General features: G+C 38.6%; 4 protein-coding genes and 1 long non-coding RNA gene across 6 annotated transcripts; 3 read left to right on the forward strand and 2 right to left on the reverse strand.

Moving 5' to 3' along the window:
- The first annotated feature begins 499 nt into the window (after positions 1-499).
- On the forward strand, positions 500-1,644 carry LOC133744656 (uncharacterized). Its single transcript, XR_009863430.1, has 2 exons — positions 500-1,141; positions 1,238-1,644. It is a non-coding gene; the product is annotated as an uncharacterized LOC133744656 (long non-coding RNA).
- Positions 1,645-5,812: 4,168 nt separating this feature from the next.
- On the forward strand, positions 5,813-7,494 carry LOC133726112 (cytochrome b6-f complex iron-sulfur subunit, chloroplastic). The gene is made up of 5 exons (XM_062153594.1): positions 5,813-5,973; positions 6,068-6,306; positions 6,642-6,759; positions 6,924-7,106; positions 7,231-7,494. Exons 1-5 carry the CDS (start codon positions 5,935-5,937, stop codon positions 7,330-7,332), a joined length of 681 nt encoding a protein of 226 aa, XP_062009578.1. The 5' UTR covers positions 5,813-5,934; the 3' UTR covers positions 7,333-7,494.
- Positions 7,495-8,888: 1,394 nt separating this feature from the next.
- Positions 8,889-12,329, forward strand: LOC133744660 (equilibrative nucleotide transporter 3-like). 2 transcript variants are annotated; one of them, XM_062172736.1, is made up of 10 exons: positions 8,889-9,304; positions 9,878-9,993; positions 10,152-10,256; positions 10,373-10,528; positions 10,617-10,760; positions 10,883-10,988; positions 11,244-11,416; positions 11,498-11,658; positions 11,740-11,998; positions 12,092-12,329. In XM_062172736.1, the coding sequence occupies exons 2-10, from the start codon at positions 9,955-9,957 to the stop codon at positions 12,197-12,199; spliced, it is 1,251 nt and encodes a 416-aa protein (XP_062028720.1). In that variant the 5' UTR covers positions 8,889-9,304; positions 9,878-9,954; the 3' UTR covers positions 12,200-12,329. The 2 variants fall into 2 exon arrangements, with proteins under 2 accessions (XP_062028720.1, XP_062028714.1); XM_062172730.1 differs by having other exon boundaries at positions 9,925-9,993.
- A 1,219-nt stretch (positions 12,330-13,548) lies between these two features.
- Positions 13,549-15,733, reverse strand: LOC133726113 (uncharacterized GPI-anchored protein At4g28100). The gene is made up of 2 exons (XM_062153595.1): positions 14,313-15,733; positions 13,549-14,097 (listed from the first exon to the last, which is right to left on the reverse strand). Exons 1-2 carry the CDS (start codon positions 14,940-14,942, stop codon positions 13,765-13,767), a joined length of 963 nt encoding a protein of 320 aa, XP_062009579.1. The 5' UTR covers positions 14,943-15,733; the 3' UTR covers positions 13,549-13,764.
- Positions 15,734-20,092: 4,359 nt separating this feature from the next.
- LOC133744671 (transcription factor MYB41-like) lies at positions 20,093-21,655 on the reverse strand. The gene is made up of 3 exons (XM_062172744.1): positions 21,428-21,655; positions 21,212-21,341; positions 20,093-21,087 (listed from the first exon to the last, which is right to left on the reverse strand). Exons 1-3 carry the CDS (start codon positions 21,558-21,560, stop codon positions 20,235-20,237), a joined length of 1,116 nt encoding a protein of 371 aa, XP_062028728.1. The 5' UTR covers positions 21,561-21,655; the 3' UTR covers positions 20,093-20,234.
- Positions 21,656-27,091: the final 5,436 nt, after the last annotated feature.

Here is a 27,091-nt window from a genome sequence, read left to right on the forward strand (position 1 = left end):
TCAAGCCATATGTTATTCCATCCAAATTGAAACGCAAATTCAATTCCAATAATGACACCCATTAGTTCAGCGAAAAAAGCTGTCTGATGACCAAGTCCTTGACAAAAACCACCAAGATAACGACCCTTCTCATCCCTAAAAACTCCACCACATGCAGCTGGTCCAGGGTTACCCTTAGCTAAGCCATCTGTGTTGAGTTTGATCCATGGAGTAATTGGTGGATGCCACAAAACCCAGCGAGGAGCTACTCGTCTTCGTGAAATCGGTTGAATACCCAAAACCACAAGCAACTGAGAATCCACCAAACCAACAGTGTGTCCTGGTGTAATAAGTTAACATTAAACTTCCCAATTAACAGTCATTTTCATCTTCCGAGTAATATTCACGTTCCAAAATATAAACTGAGTTATAAAATTGTATAGCACACCATTAATTGCATTAAACGATCTCAATTTACACATATATATTATCATTAAAACTCTGTAAGTATAAGGTACTTAACAGGTACCCTATCTCCATAGGATTCTACTTGTGAGTCAATTCACTCGGACACATTCACAAGGAATAGTAAACTAAATTTTGAGAAACACAAGAAGCCAAATAACACTTGGCTGTTTAATTAGTTGATCACTTGGATCGAAATGCCCTAAAAAGCTTTGAAGAACGTTCCATTTTATCTTCGGGGGTTGCTTCAAGCTTGCTCCATCTCGATCCTCTACTTTTAATCATTGATTTGGGTTCCATATATTTTTTTTTTGCTTCCCACTTTCTTTAACTTTCATCCTTGGGTGTCTTCATCTTTGACGAAAACACAAGGGATTCCATGTCTTTATTTTTTTCAAGCTAGCTACATTGGTGCAAGAGAAAGCAAAAGAAACCGTACCCAAAGAACCATTCTTTTTTCTTCATCTATATGGTCTCTCACTCCCTTTTGCTTTTTTCTAAGCAGGTAAATGTGGTTGGGATGGAAGAAGAAAGATTAAGAAGTTGTTAAATGGAACTATGGAAGAGTTTTAGTTAATCTGGATATTAAGATTAAGATGAGAATGGCAGAGAGTAATTTGCACGCTTGGATGCTATTCTTGAGAAGGTAGAGAGTGACAAAAGATAGAGATGGGGAAGCAGCACATGATGACTGAATGTATCACGCCATACCTCCTCATGCAGATAACAACATCATTGTCCGGTTCGTTTCGATTCAATTCAATATGTTCATATAGTTTTTTGTGTTTTGCAGATTCATGGGTGGAGACAGGGGTGAAGTGGGCCTTGTTCTACTTTAGGGCAAAAGTGAAACAGCTTAGAAAATTCCTCAATTATTCTGTGTTGTTTCTTTGCGCGTCTTTGGCAGCATGTTGCATGCGAACCTACAACAGCAATAGTCAACAGTTGGGCGCCAGGGAAAAGGAGTAGTAATTATTTGAGACATCATTTTATTTAACCTTTACTTCTCTACTCGCATATTCGGAAGTCTAAAATATGAGTTGTATTGTGAACTCAAAAATTGTACAAGTATATGTTCGAATGGGCTATAAGTCAAGAAAGACATTGCAACGGATAAAAATAGAGGTGCCTGACATAATTCTTAACAATGTATACATATATTTTCATTTATTCATTCATTCCGTAAAAGCTATAAGTTCATATTGATTGCATCAGCACTAGATTTTGGATTGGGGTACCAAAATTCCTCCCAATTTTTTGTTTCCCTAACCCTGATCATGACTTCATGAGGCTAGGATGTAGAGTTGGGGAAAAAATATGATGTAGTTCGAAGCACCGGATATAGGGATGTGGTAAAAAGGTAAAAGGTCTATCAAAAAGAATAAAAGGAGAAAAGTACTTGACCGAAGGAAATAATAAGTTGAAACTGGTCATGTATTAAAAAAAAATAAGGGAGGAAATATAGTATCTAGCTTTACTTGTACTTATTTTTAGGAAATGATGAGTTGCGAACTTGTATAACGGAGAAAAAAAGAATGTCAATTGTTGGGTGCAAAACAACTTGGCATAACCTAAAATTGGAATTGCAACTGTCTAAGTCAGCAAAACATTGATTATTGGTCTTATTACTGTACAGTCAAAAGTTGGTAGTTTAACACCAATTGTCTGCGAACTGAGGAAAAAGTGGGATGCTGGATTTGTCAATTGGGTATTACAAAAAAGTCAATGAGGAATCATGAAACATAGACCAAACATTGTCACTTTTCAGCAAACACATGTTGCTAGACTCATAGTTGGTAGTTCCTACCCTGGATTTTTTTTATTTTTTTGAAATAGAATTTGAATTCATTAGATTAATAGCAAATGGCTAAAGTCTACCAAAACTTATATAAGAAAATCCGGAGTAACCTACCTAAGCTAAAACAAACCTTTAAAGATCATTGGGATGCTCATATTTAAGCGAGTCTATACAAGAATAAAAAAACCTCGCCTCATACAAAAAAGAAATCATTCAACTAGCCCCCACTTGTCAATCACGCAATTGTAGTACAAGCAAGACACTAAAAACGTCATAGAAGACTCATAGAAGTTAATCAAACCTCACACAGGCTCAATACCCTAATACATTCGGCCCAGATTGCCTTGACCTGAGCCTAAGCCCGTATGCCCGAACCCAAATCAAATCTTGCCCAGTAGGAAAACTCCCCTGCCCCATCAGCCCAAGATTGAGCCCAGGCCCAAGCGTAAGCACATAGAGGAGGTGCCTCACTGCACTGCTCCTTTGCATTCGCCGCCGTCATGTCCTCCGGCGGCAACCCTTTGGACCACAGCATCGAATCAAAAGCAGCAATTCGTCGGACTAGCCGCCTTGCCTCCCCGACTTGAACCACACCGCTTCCTCGACCACCATCGACCAGCGATCGATCCGCCAAGCACAATCCAGAAACCAGAATCGATCGACCATCGATCTGCAACAGATCGTCCCTGCGTCGGCAGGAAGTCAAGCCACTGTATTCCGAAATACGACCCAGAAGCCCAGACCAAAGAAATCCGATCAAAGCCTCTCAGCCCCGAATCCTCAAACACGACCACAACCCCTCCGACACCACCGAGCTGAACACGACTAGTCTTGCCGCGACCGCACAGGGCTGTCCTCCGCAAACTGAGAACCAGGATAGTCTCACCAAGCTGTGGCAGGTGCTGGACGCGATCGGATCTGTGGCAGGTGCTGGACGCGATCGGATCTGACAACCGCCGCTTTGCATGTCACCTTAGGCTTAGGGTTTCGTTCGTTGATCTCGATTGATAGTTCCTACCCTGTTATGGTAAGCCTAAATTAAGATTTAAAATTTTGACCATCAATTAAAATTTCGACAAATTAATTTCGGTAAATTATTAGTAAAACTAAATTAAAAAAATTTCTATAATTTTGAAGAAATTTGAACATTTGACAAATTTTAAGGGACTATGAGAGACAAATGTATCTCAACCACATGTATTAAATATAAAAGCAAAAATTATAACAACTTAAAACTGTGTATTTATTTTCAGCCGTCAGATTCACTTGTCCCTTAAAAACTGTCCCTTAGATGAGCAAGCCTTTATCCAATAAATACCATAAAAAATAGAAAGGGGAGTGAAATTCACACATCTCATTTTACAATTCACACTCTATGTTTCATTTTTTATATTATCTCAACATCACATTTTTACAATCTACACTATATAAGAACAAAACTTAATATACTAAAAAAAGAAAACATGAAGAGAGATTTTATCCACACATTCTTATATACTATATACACATGCATCCCTACTTTTCACCATACAAAATCAAATTTCAAGAGTAAATCAAATGACCAAAAAGGACAACAAATTAGGAAGACTTGAACATGTTCTTTGTTTATTTCAGGTCTCCTCTTTGAACAACCCCCTACACCAAATCTTTTCTTTCTTCACACTCCATCAACCCCAACTCTTATTCGCACTTATACTCTTTGTTATACTCATAACTTTCCAACTTAAAACCCTAAAAATACCGTAAGCCCTTTAACAAAGCTTTAGATTGTCCCTATTGTTGCTTTGGAGATAATCTGAATTTAAACTTTTCTGAAATGGGTGTGGGGGTGTGTTGGAACTTGGGGTGAACGAGAAATGATACAAAATGCTTATTTGAAATTAAGGATAAATAGTAATTCAAATAGTCTAAATATAATTTTATCCCAAACTTAACGATTAGGCTAATAGGTTACTAGCATTAGTGTTAGTCTGACATATACAAAACACAAATTGATCGATCACCGACTATGATGGTCAATCATTTGTATACATATTGAACAACCAAATATCCAAGAAAACAATTCCATCATTGTGAATATAAAGCAAGGAAGAGAAAGCAAAGGGAAACACAGAGCCTCTCTTTCTAAGTTTAGAGAGAGAAAATAGATCTAGAAACCACCCCTCTCTCTTCCTCAGATTGTGATCCCTCCGAATCTCAATCGGTGGCTTGAGAGTTTGGGGGGGGGGGGGGGGGTGGGGAGGGGACTCTCCTTGCTTTGTCTTGCTCTTACTTCATCTCCCTTAATTCTCTCACACCCTCTGTGGTGACTTTACACCCTCTTTGTGGTGATTCTCTGACTTATGTTCAAATTTAGAGGACTTTGTTCCTTCTTTCTTTGTCAACCATCCCAAAAAAATTTCAAATCCCGAAACCTCCATGATTCCCCTCACCCATTAACTCACATCAACTCCCCTCCAACTACTAAAGACCTGCTCCTTGAAGATTCTCATGGCTACCTCTTAAAAGTGAGAAACACTTACCTAGAGGAGTATAGTGTGTGGGTGTTTCACCCCCCATTCATCATTGGATTTTTTCTTTGCTATTGGCTTATGTCCCATTTCGGTGACTTCGATTCCTTCCCAGATTGAGTCTCTTTGGTGGAGAAGAGAAAGTTAGTGTGTGGGTTTGGCTCCATTTAATCATCTCATTACCTTGGTTTCAACTGGATTTGCATTTTGGGATTGTATTGACAGCGGCTATTCAGATTTTATCTCCTCGATATGACACTTTTCCTGACCTTTTGGCTCTGGGCAGCGGTAGCTGCAGCACGGATTGCTGGGTTGGCGGCTGTTGTATAGTAGGAGATAATCTCTTTACTTAATTTTTAGGGTTACACTTTTTTGTCCTATCTATGTGGATTTTGTTAGGTTTATTTGTAATTGGGCCTTGTTTTGATCTCTTTCCATTGGGTTCATCCCCTTTGGTTATTATTAATGAATGATTTCATTAATTCCAAAAAGAAAAAGCATGGTAATTCATTAGCCCTCATATCAAGACAAAGCACGGTTTGGCAAAATTTGATTTAAATGTTATGAGAACGATAATGGAAAAGAAGTTTTTTTTTTTACGGGTTTATTTAGAAACATGGTAGAGAATGTTGATGAGAGTTTTGGTAGTTTTGGGTGGTGTATATAGAATTATGGTATAACTAAAAAATCAATTGAGTAGTGTGTTAAAAATGAGATGTGTATCAAGTATTTTAGAATGTGTAGATAAAATTTCTCAAACATGAAGTGTTGATTATAAAATTTCACTCCCAACCAAAAAAACCTTATTGTCATCAAATTCCTAACTACAGTTTGACCCTTGTGCATTCCATTTCTATGTACTGAGACCAAGCCCACAAATTTGTGTTTGATGGGAAAGACAACCCACATCCATTAAATTCCCAACAGGGATTGCTTTGTCGTGGCAAAGTCTGGCCCAATTCATATATGAAATCATCTATTGCTGGCCTAACCCAATCTTGGGTATATTTTTCTAGATTTCTGTGTGTAGAAAGAAGAAAAATCTTGATCTTGAACATGTGGTAATGTGGCACCCTTTTGGCTAATGCCCCTTATCCACTAGATGTCGTGGTAGTCATTGCCAATCATCAAATATACACCATAACACAAAAAACACTATCATTTCCTAGAATTCCAGATACAATGGCTGCCTCTACTCTATCTTCTGCTACCACTTCACAGGTAAGACCAAACTCAGTCTCATATGATAAATATTTAGTGTTGATTTAAATAGTGGAGCTAGAATTATGGATGCTATGTGTTTGATTTGTTTCAGCTATGCTCCAGCAAGAGTGCTATGTTCTCTTCAGCACAGGCCCTGTCTGTGATGCCCAGGAGGACCCAGATGATGGGAAGGGGAAAGGGAATGAGAATCACATGCCAGGCAGCAATTCCAGCTGATAATGTCCCTGACATGAGTAAGAGGAAGCTTATGAATTTGCTTCTTCTGGGTGCTATCTCACTTCCCTCTGGTTTCATGCTGGTTCCCTATGCTACTTTCTTTGCTCCACCTGGGTGAGTTTGAATCATTGGTTCCTTTGTATACCCTTTAATTTCTGTTTCAGTTCTTTGCTTTTTCATTGGAATCTACATGTATGCTTGATTAGTATGTGCTTTTGTGGTTAACTGTGATTGGATTACATGTTGAATACCTTAACCAAATGTTAGAAAGATTCCAAATTGAACAAGCTAGTGACACGTTATTGGATGATAACCAAGGATTATTTTTTATGGTTCTAATTTCTAAACAATATCATGCTCACACTGGGATGTTGGAATTGAATAGATTGTCATTTTATCATTAGCTCTTTAACATATTTATTTCACTCTTAACTGGGGAACAATTGTAGCTCTGGTGCTGGAAGTGGTGGTCAAGTTGCCAAGGATGCTCTCGGAAACGATGTAATTGCATCAGAATGGCTTAAGACCCATGGCCCTGGTGACAGGACTCTCACACAAGGATTGAAGGTACTGATACATCTTACTACCATTTCAATTGGAAAGTTCGATCAAGTCTCATTTTGCAATTCAGTGACTGCAATTTGGCTTCATATTATACACAAACATCAGGTTGAGAACTGAGTAAGTATGCAGTTTTAGAATGTAACTTGGATATCTTGTTTTCTTTTCAGGGTGATCCTACCTACCTTGTTGTGGAGAAAGACAGAACTCTTGCCACATATGGAATCAATGCTGTATGCACTCACCTTGGTTGTGTCGTGCCATTCAACACCGCCGAGAACAAATTCATCTGCCCATGCCATGGATCCCAGTACAATGACCAAGGAAGGGTTGTCAGGGGACCTGCACCTCTGGTCAGTTCGCTTACACTTCTCTCAACTCTTGCCAATTTACATACTTCATCTCGATGATACAGTAACCAAGAATTGATGTTCTTTCTGTAACTAATAAAATCTGTAATCTGACTTCTTGTAACAGTCTCTGGCTTTGGCTCATGCTGATATTGATGAAGGCAAGGTATTATTTGTTCCTTGGGTCGAAACCGATTTCAGAACCGGTGAGGATCCATGGTGGGCTTAGGCTTAAATCACAATCCATCTCTCTCTCGTATCATATCTGTAATTTGAAAGGTTTCACTTTATTCTGCCATAATTCACAAACATTAATCTCTGTATCATATAAGGTTCACCCTTTGTTCATTCGAAAGCATATAATATGCAAGGAGAGGACCTAATTTTTTGATGTAGCATAATTTCTAATTTGCTTCCGTCTAAGTAATACTACACGCACCAACTATTATCCCGACTTTTCAGACCCCTTACCGTCGATAATATTCCCAGGTAGGGCTAGGGCAGGTGTCAGTGTTGAGCATCTTGCCAATTGTTACCTATTAGGCTATTACTGTCAAATGCTTCATCATGTTTGTTTACCTCCTTAACACATTTTTTTACAACGCAAAACGGTTCAAGGTTAGAACAACTTCATCCTACCTCAGCAATTAAAACAATGTATTACATTATACAGATAGTACATACATTTACAGATTTACCAGACACATTCAACCAGTAAATCAGCTCCTTCATTGATCAACTGCCATGCTGGGATCGACTACACTTCCATCTTCGTGGCTCGGCCCGCAAACCTCAACATATACACCCCACTGTGCTTATACTCCCACTTGAGTTGATCCGGTTCAGTGACTCAGTGTAACTCGTTCCGCCAATGGACTAGGTATAAGTCGAAAACACACCAAGGCAAACCTTCGCGGCTCAACAATTTCAAACCTCGGATCAGAATTTCAAAAAAAAAAAAAAAAAAAACCTCGGATCAGAATTTACAAACCCCTGGAACATTACATCAGACCCAATGTGACTCTGAAGATGGCAGTGTCATAACTACGTAACGTACACTAGCCATAAACGAAGTGATTTGATTATTTGAATCTCCAACCGGTACCTGTTTGCCAATCCTTGTAGTTCATCACCGAGTCGGACTCACAGTGTCTATTTCTCAAGTAATTCCGGGTTCTTGCTCAGTGCACTCACCAACAAATTGGGTCGCTTGATCCACAAGCAACAACATCCAGGTTATCGATTCCATTTTAATAGAGCATGATGTCAAATTTATTTGTCATAATTTAATTGGATTACTCTGGTAAATGAATGTTTACAACAAAAAATCCCTAATTCGCATCAAAAAACAAAAATCGCTGATAAATCATCCTAAAGCTCTGTTAAATGAATGTAGTGTTTTATGTAATAATTCACCACTAGTGTCGGTTGACACAAGCTCGAGCTCGATCATGGCACGATATCTAAATGGGTATGGGCCTGACTCGTTTGTCACCTCTACTTCTCGATAGCCAATTCATTTTAAGCCCAGCTTATATGAACTATTAGGGAAAAGTCGGGAAAACTCACCTCACCAAGGTGACGGACCGGAATTTGAGCATGTGAACAGTACATGATGGATTAGTGTCCTAATGTGAAACTGACGAGTGAGTAATACGCGCCGTGACGGCAGAGTCAACGCCTCTAAAATGTGAACGCCGAATGGTCCTCTTTCCTCCTTGTCTTCTTCTATGGAAAGCCAACTGGTTGGCCATCGGTTAACGTCGTATAAAATTCAAACCGCATCAAACAATAATCAATTCCCTATCTTTTCTCCTTAATCGAGATTTTCCCGGGAAAGAAAATAGTTCCAGATTTGGAATCCCATTCCTCAATCCTCACGGCTCTGCGCAATACATGCATGAATGTAATTACATAACAAGTTTGAAATAACTGCAAAAACGTAGGAATAGATCAAGCAGGGTTAGAATTCTCCTACACTGCCACTATGGTTTTACATACATAACTGGCGGCTTCAAAGCAAAAGGCTTGGACTTTTCATATTCTTTTTTCTTTTATGGAAAGCGTGGTTTGCGACTGGGCCATTTAGGATATACCAGCAGATTCAGATTCCCATAAAAGCTTGAAGAATCAACCCCAAAAGGCAAAAGTCTCTCTTCTCAATCCATACATATCCAATCCATCCTTACCCTGTTCTAACTGTAAGTAATTTCTGTCCGACCCTTCATTCATAGAGCTTCAATCTTTCATGTCTATCTGTTTGATAACGTTGTATCCACATGTGGTGTCCGTCTCTTGTTTGTGCACATTTCACAGGGGTGAGGGAAAGTCAAATCATTGATGGGGTTTTGGATTTTATTAGTTTTGTTGCTTCCTGAACGAAAAAGATTGAAAATTTAGGTGCAAAGGAATCCACAGTGCAATTTATATGCTGATTTGTATATTGGGTTGGGAGAATGAATATTAACTTCTCTAGGTGAACCTAAACTCATTCTGCCTGTCAAAACTCAAAACCAGTGCATAACGTTTTTGTGGCCTTGCAAGAATGGATTTGAAGAGCAATATTACTTTAATCATAATCATTGATGAATCTGGGGTTGACTATGATAGTTTGTTTATGTTAGGCTCACACTGGAATTTGATGTCAGAGTCTTGTTTTAAACTTTTAGTACTAATCAAACTCAGCAGAGACTTTAAAGCCAAATAATCACATATGGTATCTTTGAAGAGATTCTATTTAATTTAAACTAGTTGTTGATAAATGATTTCAACAGGTCTCCTCTTGTATACGTGATTGTGCTTAACTTGCTTAAACTTGTAGGGAGCTGGTTGAAATCGGAAGCAAGAGTTCATGGCTGACCTTGATGATAAAGGACAGCCACAGATTCAGGTTTGTGAACTCTCTCCAGTCCTCGAACTAGAATGAAGTTGCTTTTAGAGTAGCTCACTAGCTCTATTTGTTTATCAAGAAGTTTCTGATATGCATTTGTTATGATTATATTTGTTTATCAAGAAGTTTCTGATATGCATTTGTTATGATTATCAAAGGGGAGGTTTGCTGCAATGGTAGTCTGTTTCCTTCTGGGAAATGGGTGCCTCTTTTCATGGAACAGTATGCTTACAATCGAAGATTACTATGTGGCCTTGTTCCCGGTAACTTTTGTATCCTATTATTGAATTTTTGTTCCCAGTACTTCTGTAATGTTATGTCTTTGATTAGTTCAGGATTATCCGAACAATATGATTAATTCCTGTTTCCTCTGCTGCAGAGATATCATCCGGCGAGGGTCCTCACTCTAGTGTATCAGCCGTTTGCGCTTTTTACACTCATAGCATTGTCATATAATGAAGCAAAGATCAATACTAGGAAGCGGAATTTATTTGGATATACCTTATTTTTCCTAAGTACTCTTTTGGTGCTAGTGGTAAGTACTATTGGTTTTGGGTGATATAGATCATTGATGCGAGTGGATGTAATCAACCCTCTAAACCTCTTCATTCTGTCATATTTAGTTGGATTTAGCTACATCCGGAAAAGGAGGTATTGGAACTTACATCGGAATCTGTGCCATTAGTGGTGCTTTTGGAATTGCAGATGCTCATGTGCAAGGAGGAATGATTGGAGACCTCTCGTTCATGAAACCAGAATTCATCCAAGTCAGTACCGTTTGTGACACAGTTGCATTTTTCTCTGTTCAGTTTCTGTTTTGCTTCACGTTTTCAAAAGTCTTTGTACCCGGTTGTAAATGTGTGATTTTTTCTTGTTTTGAACTGTTCAGTCTTTCCTTGCTGGCTTGGCTGCATCAGGGGCCCTAACCTCTGGACTGAGGCTACTTACAAAGGCAATATTTGAGAATTCCCAGAATGGTCTGCGCAAGGGAGCCAGTAGGTTCTTAATCCCTTAACTTTCATATTTGTTGTGCACATATTAGTGTTTTCTATTGGGACAGTTAATGCAAGGTTAAATACTTTTTGTTATATGTACATGGTCTTGCTTGCCATGTGGAATAAGTTAAAGCTTGAATTGGATTGATGTCAATTCTTTTCAACATTAATTATTGTATTTTTAACTAGCATAAAGCACAATAGACTTCTTTTCAGCTTGGTTACTAAATACTGGTTATGTTCTTTCCATTGCAGTTATGTTCTTTTCCATCTCTACATTCTTTGAGCTGCTATGTGTTTTTCTGTACGCTGTTGTCTTTCCGAAGCTAACAGTTGTGAAGTTCTACCGCTCCAAGGCAGCATCAGAAGGATCTAAAACTGTTTCGGCTGACCTTGCTGCTGGTGGCATCCAGACATTACCGGAAGGAGTATGTTTTTATTAATTAGTATGCTAGAAACAAATGTTCCAAGTAGTATTCACGATAGTGAAACACTACAATTTTATGCAGGATGCAGAGGATCCGACTAAGATGCAGCGGCTGGGGAACAAACAATTGTTAGCTCAAAACATTGATTACGCAATTGATATGTTTCTAATCTATGTGCTGACCTTGTCAATTTTCCCCGGATTCCTATCAGAAGATACGGGATCTCACAGTTTGGGTACATGGTATGTCCTCATTCCTCAAAAATACCCAATAACTTTTGCACCTTGGTTGTTAAAACTGTCTAACATCTATTGACTTATCAGGTATGCTCTGGTTTTGATTGCAATGTACAATGTGTGGGATCTCATAGGGAGATACGTTCCATGCTTAGATTGCCTCAAGTTAGAATCACGTAAATGGCTGATGGTTGTAATTGTTGCTCGTTTCTTACTCGTTCCCGCGTTCTATTTCACCGCCAAGTATGGAGACCAAGGCTGGATGATCATGCTTACATCCTTCTTGGGTTTAACCAATGGTTACTTAACTGTTTGTGTGCTCACTACAGCACCTAAAGGCTACAAGGTTTGTGCTCTTGACACATGATAATACTTGAACTTGAATATAACCTGCTTTGTCAAGATGGTAGTGGAAACTTAATACAATTTGGTTTTGCAGGGACCGGAACAAAATGCTTTGGGAAATCTACTGGTAGTGTTCTTAGTATTAGGTATATTTGCAGGAGTAACACTCGACTGGTTGTGGCTTATAGGCAAGGGCTGGTGATCATTTCTTACATCTGATTTCAAAGATTGTTCATATTTTACTGCTCCGAGTTTGCCAGAAAATATACTGGAATTGTAATTTTGTTAGACTGGGTGATTCATTAATGAAATGCAAAAAGAGAATTACTGGAGCTTGGGTCTTTTTCAACAAGACCATTTTAGGATGCGCAGGTCTAATATTTGCTTTCTGTATTGTATATTTTGTATGTATCTATTTCTATAACCTCTACATTTTAGGAAAGCATGATGAGTTTCACACAAATTGTAGGAAGTAGAGAGGGAAAGCTAATTGTAACAAGTGGGCTAGACATTTTAAAAGACAAATGAGCTAGACCAATCACTGGAAATTCATGATATACAAGACTGAACCCAGAAACAATACAAATACATGACTGACGCCCAATTACACATTACACTAAACAGTACTCAATTTTAATCGAGTGAGGTAATCTAGAATATTTCAAATTCAATCACATGTTTACTTACATGAAATGAGGATATATAGATAATAGGAATTGGAGACATCTTGAATAAAATAAAATAAATGAAATTATCGTGTTTGATGTAAAATTCTTCTATGCACCAGCGGTGCAAGTGAAATAAGAAATTCCAGCAAATCTGAACCATTTATAAGCAATTTTTTTATTTTATAGCAAAAAAATTTACTTGATTTTATCTAGCCGTCTATTTCAATTGGTGCAAGTATATGTCAGTACACTGAATTCTCTCTTTCGTGTTCGACATATATTTTTGATTTCAAGAACGAGAGAACCTGCTTTGAGTAGTTTCACATGTTTTAGGGAGTAGAGAGTGAATTGCGGATGGATGTTTGTCATGTTTTTGGATTTGATTAAGCTATTCATGAATCACTATCCTTGTACAAATTGAAAAGAGCTTCCAAATTTGAAGTGCATTGCATTAAACAACTCATGAACTTCTTGGACGCATTACCCATATTCCATTGTCCTAGAGCGTTTAACTTATGACAAACATCCATCCGCAATTCACACTCCCTAAAACATGTGAAACTACTCAAACCAAAAATTACGTTAATTAATTCCTCTTAAACCTCATAAAAAAAAATAAAAACTCTTTGGCTATTATAATCCCAAATTTTGAGCATCTTCTTGGTCCAAGAATTTGCATTTACTACGCGACCAACATACCCAGTTTTCTTCCTCTTGGGAATCAGGTACCCTATCAACCTCAAGAATTTGTTATTAATGGCCATTGGGTTCTCAATTCCTAATGATTTATCATAAATGCACCTCCACAAAATCTTCACCACCCTCAATGGAGTAAATAACCATCTGGGTTTTGGCCAAAACGCAATGTTTAAGAAATGCAACGAGTAAAAATAAAAAGATCTCTTCCCTGTTGTAGTACTACTAAACAATGTCCGAAACTCATGAGAACGAGCTGAAAATTTACAGTGGGAGGGGGGGGCAAAATGACAAAAACAACCCAATCGCCCGTTTTGTCTACTAGCATCACGTGAAACACCCGACAAGGGACTACCCAAAAAAATGTTGAAAACCCAGAGGAGCCTCTGCCCCTCTGATTCCCCTAAACAAACAGAGAAACCAAAACCATGATTAGGGGCACAACCGGAAACAAAAACACCGACGCCGGCGATGACGACTTGTCAAACTGCAAGGAATCAACGGCCAGCGGCATGTTCTCCTGGTCCGGGCTGCACGTGTTCTCGTGCGGCGGGTGAGCGCTGTACATTATGGCGCGCAACACGGCGGAGACGGTCGGAATGTGGGCCGTCTTGTTCTTCGCCAGCAGCCACGTCAGCCCCATGAGCTGGCAGTCCCGGTCGAACATCTTGCCCGCCCTCTCGCTCGTGCTCTTGTCCCTCGTTGTTCCGTTCTTGCTCGTCGTCCCGCCCTTCAGCTGTAAATACCAACCGCAACAAAGGGCATTCTCGTCAAACAAATTAACGATATTTCTTTAGAAACAAGATGAACATGGAAATGTGCGTGGTCGTTTTCTAGCTTCCCCCTCCACAATCGCTTTCAATCCTATTCTTATGCCTTGCCTAGGTGAGTATGTGACATTAACGTACACCAGGTATGTAACTATATTAATTATGAAAAGACGAAACTGACCTTCTGGAGGGCGCCGAGGCATTTGGTGCAGCCAGTGTAGGAAGAGTTACGGCAGTTCTTTTCGAGATTCTTGACCGCGGCGGTAGGGGTGGCGTTGTGGAACCCGGAGACGTTGAACGCCGCCGGACAGCTCAGGGAGCTGATCTGGTGGAGCCTGATCCCACAGAAGCAGAGAATGGCGTCACACGTGGCGTTCGGCTGTGGGATCCGGATGTTTCGGCTGAGGAGCGAGGTCTGGAGAGAGTTCACGCACTTCTGCGCGTCGTCCGGCATCATCGGAAGGTCGCCGCCGGCGGAAGGAGCCGGAGCGGAGGAGATTTCCAGAGCTGACCTGGCGTGAGCGGCGAAGAGCCAGGCGGCGAGGACGGGGCAGCATCGGCTCCGGTCGAGGTTTCGGCCGCAGGCCTCGTTGACGCCGCCGAAGAGCTCGGCGGAGAGGTCGAGGCGGCAGGTCTGGGCCTGGGTTTGGACAGGGTAGGCCGGGACCGTGTTTGGGCTGGAGTACTCGCCTGGCTTGAGAGGCTGGCCGTGACCGGTTACCGGCTCGGCGAGTAAACCGGCGAGGGAGATGTGGAGGGTTGACAGAAGCAACAAAATGAGGAGCGTGAAAGTGAACGGAAATGATGGCATTGTTGACTACACAGAGGGAGAGAGTACTTGGTTTCACGAGAAAAAACAATAGTGGATTCGTGCAGCGAGGTTAAAGTTTGTAGCTTTATCCGAGGAAGATGAAATGATTTTAGGGTTAAAAAAGAAGAAGATAAAGGCTTTGAATCTTTTGCTTTTTGGAAGCTTTGTTGTTTCAAGGAGACAACTTTTAAGCTTCTCTGGAATTATGAATGGTGAAAAGGTGAAAAGCAGGAAAAGAGAGGTACTGAAATATTCAAAGCAGAGATTTGATATGCTGGTAACAGTGAGTGCTTTGTTTGGGTTTGAGTGCTAAGCTTCTGCAACTGTGAAATGTCTCTTCCTCCTCCTCAGAACCCAAAACAAAGCAAGAGCCAAAAGGTTGAAGATGAAAATGGGAGAGTCCAGAAGGGTTTATCTCGTGTCCCCTACTGTAAATGAAATGATGGGTTTTGGTTTTGGTTTTGGTTTTGGGTGGGTTTATAATCCAGATGAAAAGGAAAGGTTAGGTCTTTGCCTTGAGCTGACTGAGAGATCTCTCTGGGATTTATGCACACTAATCAGTCTCCTCTAGTGCCTAAAACACAAACCAAAGTAAGCACCACTGTAATTGAAAATTATTTGTTAAAAAATTAGTACTTTTGGATTCAATAATTCAAATGAAAAAGGGTTACTGGGTTTTGGAGGGGTCCATGGGAAATGTATAAGATATTGGTTTGGTAGAACTGGGTTTTGCATGATGAGAAAAGGCTGTGGAGATTTGTCAGCTTATGGTGTCCTTTTCTTTTTCATTCTCTCTAATCCTCCTAAAAGCTCAACGCACTCTCTAGTCTCTCCCCTTCTCTGATATCAAAGTTGCCTCTTTTCTTTCATTTTTTGAGTGAAAAAGAAAGAGAATGGGTTAAACTTTTGGGTATTGAAACTTGTGAATGGAAAAGGGCAACGTTGGGTGCAGCTTTGGAATGGGAAACGAGGGCATCCTAGGGATTTGACATCTTCTGTGTTGAACTGATTCAAGCAAGCACCATATGCGTGACTTGAGCGTGTGGCCATTTACTGGTTTTATTTAGGGGTATAGCTTCTTTCTCCAGTCTGTGACAAAAGTTTAGTGTGCGTGACAGCCATAGCATCCAGCTTTCCAAAAATTGGTTTTCAATTTCAAAAGATAACATAAACTATTACACATAATGGCTCATTGAGAGAAAGAAGGGGAAGACCTTACCCTTACAAGGTTCACATGGAATGGTAACCCTCCAAACTATCAAAGAGTGTTTTACCAGTTCCCTCAAGATATTGAGACTGGAAAATGTCCAATATGGTGTCAATGAGCTTCAAGATTTGAAGAAGCTAGGGTGATTTTTCTTGAAAATGTAGTGTTCCGGACTAGCTAAATTTTAGAATCCAGAGCCGTTAGTTTAGTTACGTTTTGGAATTTGCCTCACACAATGAGTCAAATGTCTCTCGAATCTATAATTTTAATATTTCGAAACATTAGAACACCAGGCTGTTTTTGCATCTATATATTCCCTTGGTTACTGAGGACAAATTAGCAGAAACTGCCCAAATAACTAGGTTCCATATGCATCACAGAAAAAACAGTGTGGGAGTTGTCAAATTATAGGAGTTATATACGTTTGGAGTTGGATTATAGAGACGAGACAAACAAAAAGCGTCAATCAAGAACAAATTATTCCAACCAAAAGTTCCTTTAGGAAAAGCTCCACACTCCTTTCTTTATCTTCATTTTTAAACACTCTTTGTTTAGTTTCTGGTATTGCGATGGCTCAGGGGTCCCCCCCCCCCCCATTTGAAAAATGTAGAGGAAAAAGAAGGATCACAACAACTGCTCCTACGACTACATAAGCTGTAAGCAACAACAACCCAATTTAGTCCTTGAGAAACGCCATGGAGGACCCTAAGAAAGGGCAGTATGACCCCATTGTAATGGGATGGACTTTTGTGTATCATGCTACTATGTATGATTTTCAACCAGAGATGTTATTATATAGAAAAGATTGGGTTGGAAGGAAGAAGATGACTGTTGCAAAAGTGCTTAGGCTAATTGATCATCGAGCTTGGAAAAGTAGGAAAGGAAAAGCCTAAAAGGTGTAATCATGGAGTTGCAAAATCCAAATTATTGGACAAAATTTTTGTATACTGCTTGTACGGCTGTCGGGGTAATGGTATTTCCTGTACATGGTTGATTGCAGGGGTAAGGGGACTATTGGATTGTGAATGTTGCATGCATATAATAAGCATATGAGTGCCCCATCTCATCAGATGGATTCAACGTGCATCTTATGAGTGCCAAAAAATGTTGGAACGATTGAGTTGCACATGCACGTTATAACAATTTGTTGATTCTTTCGGATTTTGGCCTCTTGCCTTCTTATATCTGCGATGAATCTGTGTAACAGAGGCACATTACTAATATAGCAAAGGTGTCAATCGGGCCAAATAAGGATTGGACCTCAAGTTCAAAGGCCGAAGGGTGCTTAAGACCATCGGTCAACACCTTAATAATTAAAAGATGAAGACCTAGGTGACCTCCACGATGTCAGTGAGATTTGAACTTATGACCTCCACGATGTTAGTTAGACTAGCTAACCAACATGCCACAACTCACCGACTTATTTAGGTAGCTTTAGTAGACCTAGGATTGACTATTCTTTTTTCTAGCTCTTTATTCTACTAAGATATTATTGACGATCTCATTTATTGTGCACTAATCTCGTAATTAAGGAGTTATTGTAAGAGAATTCGTGTTTCTAAATGCAAGAGAATGCTTAAACATAAATATAACTCTTTTTGTTTTTGTACATTTTAAATAAGTAAATGTTTCATTAATAAATGAAAAATTAAATTATAAAAGTTTTTTTTTTTTTGAAGGGGTTTGGAACCCAGCCTAACTGGGAGGCTCAGCCTCACGCCCGATTCCATTTATTGAATTAAAATTATGCAACGGGCCGGGGGGACATAAAACCTAAACACGTGCAACATAAGAACAATTACAATAATCCTTTTAGAGACTTAGAGTACATCCTGAATAATAGTCCTTTTAGAGACTTAGAGTACATCCTGAATAATAGTACAAGTCTCATCTAATTAACTAAACATCATCGATATGAAGTAAACTAGTAAGGGGTGCAAGCCTATGTTGAACACCATTTGCTTCACGGTAAATATGTCAGATTTTCGCTAATTGAAAAAGCAGTTAGATACTCCTTACAATCATCAGAAACCCGACTTGCCTTCGAGAAATTTTTCTCCTCACTCTTGAGTGCAACAATCAGAAAGGCAGAGTCGCTCTCAATTTCTATTTCCGTCCAACCTTAGTGTATACTATGAAGAAGACCAGCTCTACACACCTCAACTTCCATATTAATAACTAAGTGTGCATGCAGAAAAGGTCTAGCAATAGTTGCAATACAACGTGCCCAAATCGTCTCTAACTACCACCCCAATACCTCCAACACCACTATCAGCTCTATAAGCACCATCGATGTTGATTTTCAGTCTACCACGCGGAGGACATTTCCATTTAGTCGACGGACGCTTCTTTTTACTAGTGGCTTTCGGATGATGTTTCTGAAAGTTCATATTTAGGCTTGTAATGAGTTTCAAGCTACATTTGGGTAAAGAGACGGGCTTCAAGCCATGTTTGATCTATAAATCGTATCCAGAGATAACCCAATGTTAGGCACAAGGCCTTTCACAGTCACATCTCTCCATCTCTCACCATATCCGAAAAGTTGACATGTCTTACCTAGAGTCAATGCTGTGAAAAACATGCATTAATCTTTTCTCTTTTCAATGCCACCAAAACTTTTTGTTTTGTTTTGGATCTGGAGTGCCACCAAAACTAAAAAAGTGATTTTGACCTAAAATGTGCATTTGTCTCTGAGGAAAAGAATGAAAACGTGTGAAAGAATCGATCGATCAAAGCCGTGACTGGTCTTTTCACTAGGAGTCTGACTCGAGCATCCTATTTTCTTTGATTTTACACTTTATAGGACAATAATTATGTCATGCTTTGCTTCATCCTTGAATGAATCATTTACAATGTGAAAACAAATAAAATTGAAAAACAAGTTTTAATTCCTTTCTCTCTCTTTGAAGGGGATCGATACAAATAGTTCGTGTAGCTTCAAGTGTGAAATCAGCACAACAACTATATTGAAATGGATTTTTCATCAAAAAACTATATTGAAATGGATTTGATTTTTTTTTTTTTTTGAAATGGATTTGATTGGAACAGATTAAAATGCAACTTTTCAAATGTCTTGTCTTTTGAAACTAAGGTTGCATTATGGAATATGAGAAGTAATTAATGGAAGTCAAAAGACTCGCCTTAATTAATTCGTCTCTCTGAATAATTAGTAAGAAAATAAGTGGAAAGTAATCATTAGATATCGAGACAAAAAAGTAATCATTAGATTCTAATCGCTAGAGTTAGTGTTTTGATTAATTTGCTAGCATGCACTAGCTTCCATACAACAATTCAACTCTAGAACAGGGATTCATACAAATATATGGTTCTGTTTTGAGAATGATGATCACGAAGACATAAAAAGAGGCATGTAAAGACAATAGCACGCTTTTGAGCTTTAGAATGATCAAACTGGATTTTATTTTGAATTGAACAAGTGCCTTTTGGATACTGGGCGGCAAAGACAAAGAAAGACTGAAAGGAGTGAAAGAGCTATAGCTATAGGGTGAAGACGAAGATGGTTAGTTGCTTGGCCAAAATGAAAACAACAAAATCCATCTACCTGCTAGCTCATTATTGCCAGAACATCAATCACTTCGATCAGAGTCCTATTAACGCAAGTCTTCTATAAATTAAACAAAGCATGCAAAACGAGTGAAATGAGTTATAAGTCTCATGGTTAAATCCTAATCGATCATTTATGAACAAAAAGTTTAAAAGGAAGAAATAAAATTGAAACTTAATTCTTTTTAAAACAACAAATCAGTTTTAGAGCGTACTTTGCGGACTCTGCAGATTTAGATTTTTGGACGACATTGCATTTCATTTGAAATTTGCAAGCCTGCCATTTACTTCTGATCGCAACTCAATATATGCAGGAATGCGCTATTCATCTATGAGTGGCAAAACTCAAAGTACTGTAGTTAATTAGAAAAACAATCGATGACAAAGAATCTCATATTTATCAACATCAACTACGTACTAGTACATGATCAAAACTAGAAACATAATGTACGTAGTAGCTACACTGAGTTGACTATGATCTACAATAATTGAAAAAAACAAATAATTAAGTATAACATTAATTACATGTAATCATTGATATCCAAGGTACTGTCCGGGATCTCAAACTTCAACAGGTTGCTGCAATAGCTTTCCAGATCTCTCTCATCCTCTGTGCTGCTGCTGTTTATGTTGTTGTATGTGCCCGAAGAATTCAAGGTAGTCGGGCTCGAATGAGGCGTCGACAGAACAGAATCAAACCCGAAATCATGGTTAACATTGCTGTTGTTTAAAGGCAATTGGAAAAATGAATTTCCTGCCAACTCAGGAACAGTAGGATTAGAAGTACTGCTAGGTACATAGCTTGGCAAATTGGAAACAGCTGTTTCGGGACCGAAATTGGAATTAGGGACTATATTTTCCTGGGAATAAGAAGCTGGGCTGCTGAAGTTGGACATGTTGGGTAAGTTGGATTCAGTATTGATCATTTGCATGAGCTGTTTTAGGCTTGCCATGTCTGGAGAAAAGTCATCTTGGAAGAGATTTTGGAACTGAGGATTGGACTGTAACGATGGGACAAACTGGTTTTGTAAATCCTGGGAAATATTGCAAACCTGGTTTTGGTTTTGTGAAAACATTTGGGGGTTTCCTTGTTTCAGTGACGAGAGAGTGGTTACAAGCCGCAACAGTTCTGGATTGACATTAAGGGCTTGTTGTGTGCCTAACAAGTTTGACAAGTTGAGAAGTGCTGCAGCTGGGTTGATATTGGAGACATAGGAACCGAGGATGGAGGATAGGTCAAGAAGATCGAGGCGTGGAGCGTGAGTGACTGGATCGATTCCCATTCGGAGAAGCCTTTTTCGGATGTGTGTGTTCCAGTAGTTCTTGATTTCGTTGTCAGTTCTTCCTGGCAGGCGAGCTGCAATAGCTGACCACCTAACACGTTTTTGAAAAACAAATGTAAGTTGCTGTAATCAGATGGATTAACAACCCTATAAAGGAAAAAAAAAAAAAAGTTTGATTATTGTAATCAAGCATATTATACAAGTTATTTACATACTTGTTGCCGAGGATGCTATGAAGTTGGATTATAGTCTCTTCTTCTTCGAAGGAAAATCTTCCTCTCTTTATATCAGGCCTCAGGTAGTTAGTCCATCTAAGCCGGCAACTCTTGCCACATCTTTGGAGTCCTATACGTATGGATCAACAATTAAACTATTAGTCAGATGAAGAAGAGGAAGCCTAATTGAAAATCGAAAATCAAGTATGTATATACCTGCGTTCTTTGGGAGGTTACGCCAATTGCCTGGACCATGTTCCTGAATATAGTTGACGAGAATAACATCTTCTTCAGAAGTCCATGGACCTTTCTTGAGTCCATTCTTGTCACAGCAAGGAGCTCTTCCCATATTGATGAAATGTTGTCGAAACCTGAAACTTGGTTGATGAGGAGGATGAAGGAGCTTTCTAAGTAAAAGTGCTTTATGACTAATCAGAGTTCAAGTTGAAGTTTGATGGTCTAATGGGAAAGACGTCCCATTTATATATATATATATTCTAGGTCAGGGATGAAGCTTCAGAAACATTTTCAAGTCAAAGGGATTTGGCGCCGTCCCCATGCCACCTGGCCTATTTATGTGAAGTACTACTGTATAAAACATGAATGCCATGTTTCGCTGTTTCGCTTAGGAATATGTTAACAGTACCTTCTTCTCCTCTTTTTTTCTTGGGTACTGTATGAATTGCACACTTAAAATAAAGATGCAATCTAGTAATTCTATTTTACACTGAAAAGGTACAATAATTCATGCATGTGTATTTTCTTTGTTTCTTTAGATATAAACAATATGTATATGTTTATACAATTAATAAAGCTCTTCAAAGATACTTGGATACGCATGTGCCACCAGGAACATATGGGACTACTAAAACTAGCTATGAAATTAGGGTTCAAGTATGTAAAGGGTTGACCTTAATATTTCTCTGCGTATACGTAGTGAAAGTGATTGGACGGTAAGGTTGTTACATCTCCTATCAACAAGAAGAAGAAATTGATTAGACAGAAACTATAAACAATAATGTTATTAATTAGACAAGACAAGCTATAAACAACAATGAATGAACAGTATTACATGAGCTAATTCGATTCATATATGTAAGAATAAAACATTGTTCCTGAAAAATAGTAATAAAATTTCAATCGATGGGACTGAGTTTCCTAATTAGGCTGAGTTATAAATTTTGTTTTTTTTTTTTTTTTTTTTTTGACAAATGGCACTATTTCCATAAAATATTATTTCAAAATAAACATGCTAGAGTTCGAGTTTAGTTTCTAACAATTTTAGGCAGAATCAGAACCTGGAAGCTAGCTGATTAAAGTCTAATTAAAATACTTCTGTTATATGGTCTAGAAGGCATTCTTGTTATTCATCTCCTCTGAACCTTAACCTCAACTTAATTTCTTGATTGGTTAGAATCTAAATAGAAGGCTTTGAAAAACAGTTCCATGCTTGGTCCTACTCTAATTGAAAAAGCTCGGGTATTATGTTGACAAATTTAGCATCGCAGAAATGTTGTCCTTTCAAAAAACTGACAGGATCCTAATCCTTTTGTGTGTCTTGTAAGAAAAACAAGAGGAAATCATGTCAAAATGATCGATCTAGTTTACTTTTAACCCCAGACCAAAAAGGAAAAAAATAGTTTACTTTTAACCAACCTTCGTCATGAACAAAGAATGAGTTCATGATGGTGTGTCATCTTGTTAACACAATTTAACCTAGGTGATCGAAGCTCACTTTCTAAGCTGGAATTTATATTCAAATCAAGCCACTACAATCCAGCCACGTACTGATCAGCGACAGGTGTACTTCCTACTCTCCAACAACAAAGTCAACAGTCTCTTTGAATTGACACTTGTCCTTGATCTGTTGCTTTTATCTGCATCCAGGAACAAATGCAAGCAAGCCCAGCACTCAATCTGCAACTGCAAGATCAAACGTTTCGTGAAGTCATTGAAAATCAGATACTGCAGTCCATCCACTTTTATCTAACATATACCGAAACTAGTCAAATAGTATTAATATTAATTCTTAGCGTAAACTAGCTTGCTTTCTTCTTCTCTGCGTTCCCAACTGAGACCAAATCTAGAAGAACGTCGATCCCTTAACAAATGCTGGCTGCTTTTCTGCGTACCACTTATAATATTCATCTGATTTTATTTTCAATTTGAATGGATGATATCAGCTGTTGAAATCGCAGAACAAGATGGAAATACTACGATCCAGTACATCCAAGTCTGGAATATAAATTAACCAATTTTATTTGAGCGCCAGCAAACCGTAATATTTTTATCTCTGTCTCCCTGTTGGTGTTCATAAGACATGCATATGTATATAAAATTTCCAAGGATAAATAGAATGCTTTTACAATTTTTTACAGGCAGTGACAGGTGCCCCAATCTGATTTTCTTTCTTAATTTGGCTAGGTCATGCAGATCTGCGTTTCTGTAGTCGTGTATAGTAAAACACCTTGTTAATTAGGGTTTTTTTTCTTTATTGACGAATTTTAAGCATGCATTGTTCCTAGCCTAGCTACGTACCAGTTCAGGTAATAACTTGTCATGCACAAATCTAGGGTTGTTAGAGGATATTATATTAAACGGGTTAGTTAATAGTTAAATAACGTTCCTAATTACTTGTGGAAGTGAGCTATGCTTCCGAAAAATTCCCAACAAACTTTGAATATGATATCAAATTATCAATAGAATGGGGTTAGCTTCGTTTATACATTATCGCGTATATGTCATGGTGTACGTACTAATATAAATAATACAAGTTATACATATGGATGCAGTCGAATGAGGGCTAGCTTGAAGATCAGATTTGATCAAAGTTTTGTGGATGGAATACATCGAGCCCTATGATGCACGGAAACGCCAAAATGCCCTCGTTTCCCGTATCGAAACGGAAAACGGGTCGGAAACGCTAGGAAACGTGTATCCGGTTGGAAACGGTTTGGAAACGTACGTATCCAATTCGGAAACGCCAGAATGTAAATAAATAGGAAACGTGGAGGTAAGACTGACTTTTTACTAGGCAAAAATTGAAAAAAAAAAAATAAACAAACAAAAGACCAGATCGAGAGATAGACGAGAGAGAGACGCGACCAGATCGAGAGAGAGACCAGAGACGCGACAACGACCAGAGACGCGACGCGACCTGAGACGCAAACGAGACCTCGATCGTTTCTCTTCTGCTCGGACGAGACCCAGTTCCAATCGTTCCTCTTCTCCAGTTCGGTGGTTCCTCTTCTCCAGTCCGGTCGTTCCTCTTATGCTCGGAAAAGATCGGAATCTTTTCTGCTCAAGACTTCTCCTCTTCTAGCCGCTTCGGGTACGTTTGTTCTGCTCTTCTTCTCATATTTGTTCTTCAATTTGGAGCTTGGAGATTGTTCTGATATTGCTATTTGATGTGTGTATAGCAGGGCTAGCTAGTTCTTAATTTCTTATCCTCTTTGCTTTTCTGAGTTTTCTCGATCGATCTGTTTAAAAGCAATAAATCTCGATCGATCTGTTTAAAAGCAATATTGCTTTATTGTTTTGGCTGAGGTTATTGGGTTTTCATTGAGGATGCTAATTGGGTCTACAAGTCTAAATATTGGGTTGTTTGCATATTGGTGTAACGTTGAATTGTGTATTTTTCAGGAACCATGAGCAGCGGAGGAACACCTCCTATTAGTTCTAGTGCCGGGTCTGTTAACGCCGGTGCTAGTAGTGGATCTGCTGATCCTGAAAATGAAGACCTTGAGGATGTTGTCCAAGTTGAATGAAGTTGATGGTTGTTAACTTGTTATTAGTTGTGTTAACCTTTTATTTGAACCTTTGGATTGATAATGTTTGATTGTGATAAACTAGTACCTTGTTTATGTTTCATTTTTTTTCTTTCTAATTATATATATATATATATATATATATATATATATATATATATATATAATTGGCGTTTCCTTCACGTACCCGTTTCCTATTACATTTAAAATTTGCCGTTTCCACTTTTCCGATCGTATCGTATCCGGAAACTCGTACCCGTTTCGGTGCTTCTTAGATCGAGCCCTTAGTTAACTTATGTATTTGGTACATTATACACACCCTCGTCCATGCATATTGTTTATTCTACGTAGTTGCTATCAGTGAGATCTGCTGTTTGTTCTAGTTTGAAGATCTACATTTGCAGATTTGCCCAGATACAGTTTGACCTAATAACAATATAAGATTGGCCTTTATAATCAGAGCTCGTCGACAGGCATGAGGCCGAATTAGGCGCGTGCTTTTGTCACTTGTGAACACGTGGATTAGGGTTGCGGTACCAAACTTGCATGCGATGCATGGTGAAATTACACGTAAATGATGGATGATGTTAGTTTGTTCTGGTGTTGAGCAACCAGTTTTCTGGGGCATTGCGCTGTACTGTGCCCTGATATGATACATGTGGCGATCGTAGGTGAGTGGACAGTGACACCAGAATTAATGGATTATATAAACAGATACCATAGAGAAATAGCGGTGCAGTGCAGGGAACATCTTTGCATCAATGAGATTCCGGTTTAGAGCAAGTGTGCTATAGTGAGAGACTAGAAAATGCACCCGCGCCATGCTGCGGGAATATAAGCAATATTGTTTGATTCAATGCTACTGGATTTAGAAACATTGTTATATTACATTGCTACATTATATATTATATATTGTTTTACATGTTCAAAATTCTGGTAAATTAGCCAGATTTCAAAGTTAAATGTCCTAACAACAGTAGGTGTCTATGTACAAAGTCCGATTCGTCATTTGCGAAAAATGATAAGTGCTCCGAAATTTCAGCTGAGCTATTGTAATTGGAAAACATAAGTAATAATGTCAATCAATAAGAAAGAGTGATTATTTGGTTCTGTAAATTGAAATCATTGAAATGGTTTTGTATGGAGTAAGCACAAACATTAATCAATAAGGCATTGGAATGTAGAGATGGATTGTGTTACCTATAAACAACCAGCTGCATATGACGTGATCAGAGCTCTGCAAAATACTGATGTGAAGTGAAACGTATAGTGTAATGAGTGTTGAGATATTTAGCAATGTGAGTATACTATGTTATAAGATAGGAATGTAACTGGTTTCAACAATAACTATAAGATAGGAATGTAACTGGTTTCAACAATAACTAAAAATAGGAATCAAATTCTCGAATTATCAGAAAAACAAAACGGACCTTACTAACTTCTGTGTAGAAGTCTGTGGGGAGAATGAATCAAGGGGGTTTGATTAAAATCCAAGTGACATCCATTAGCCATAAATGCTTTCACATGTATATTAACATCAATCCTCTGATATTATTGCTAATATGCCAAAAATTCAACTCAAAGTAAATAAATTGCCCTCACCTTCAATGTCTTTGTCACTATCAAGGTCTTTTTAGGATACAAAAACCTCATCATTTGAGCCCTTGTGCATAAAAAAGGCAGGGCCTCATCATTGGCTGTAAACATCCCATGCATCAACCATAGTGATTTATCACATCCCTGTCATAAAATTTTATATGCAGGGATCAGGTTATATTTCTTATCGATCAAGGTCATTGACATAATATCAGGTTCCATAAGTTTCAGAAACTGGAAAACTAACCTGCACATTAGACACAACCATTTGAGCTCCATGCATCCATCCAACATGTGGTTGGTAATTTGAGGAGGCAACTTTAAGTTTCTATGGGGTAAATCCTTAGAATGTTCCTCTGTGTGAACCTAGAGATTATAACACAACACCAAGTATCAGAATCAATACATCATGACAACTGCTAGAGAACACAAATAACAAAGTTCGTACTGGATAGGTTTGATGTCAGCTGCAGTTTTGTTCTCAGTTTTTCTACCACTGTCACTCTGTACCCATTAA

The sequence above is a fragment of the Rosa rugosa genome, chromosome 1 (genome assembly GCF_958449725.1).
Source record: "Rosa rugosa chromosome 1, drRosRugo1.1, whole genome shotgun sequence".
Taxonomy (NCBI): domain Eukaryota; kingdom Viridiplantae; phylum Streptophyta; class Magnoliopsida; order Rosales; family Rosaceae; genus Rosa; species Rosa rugosa.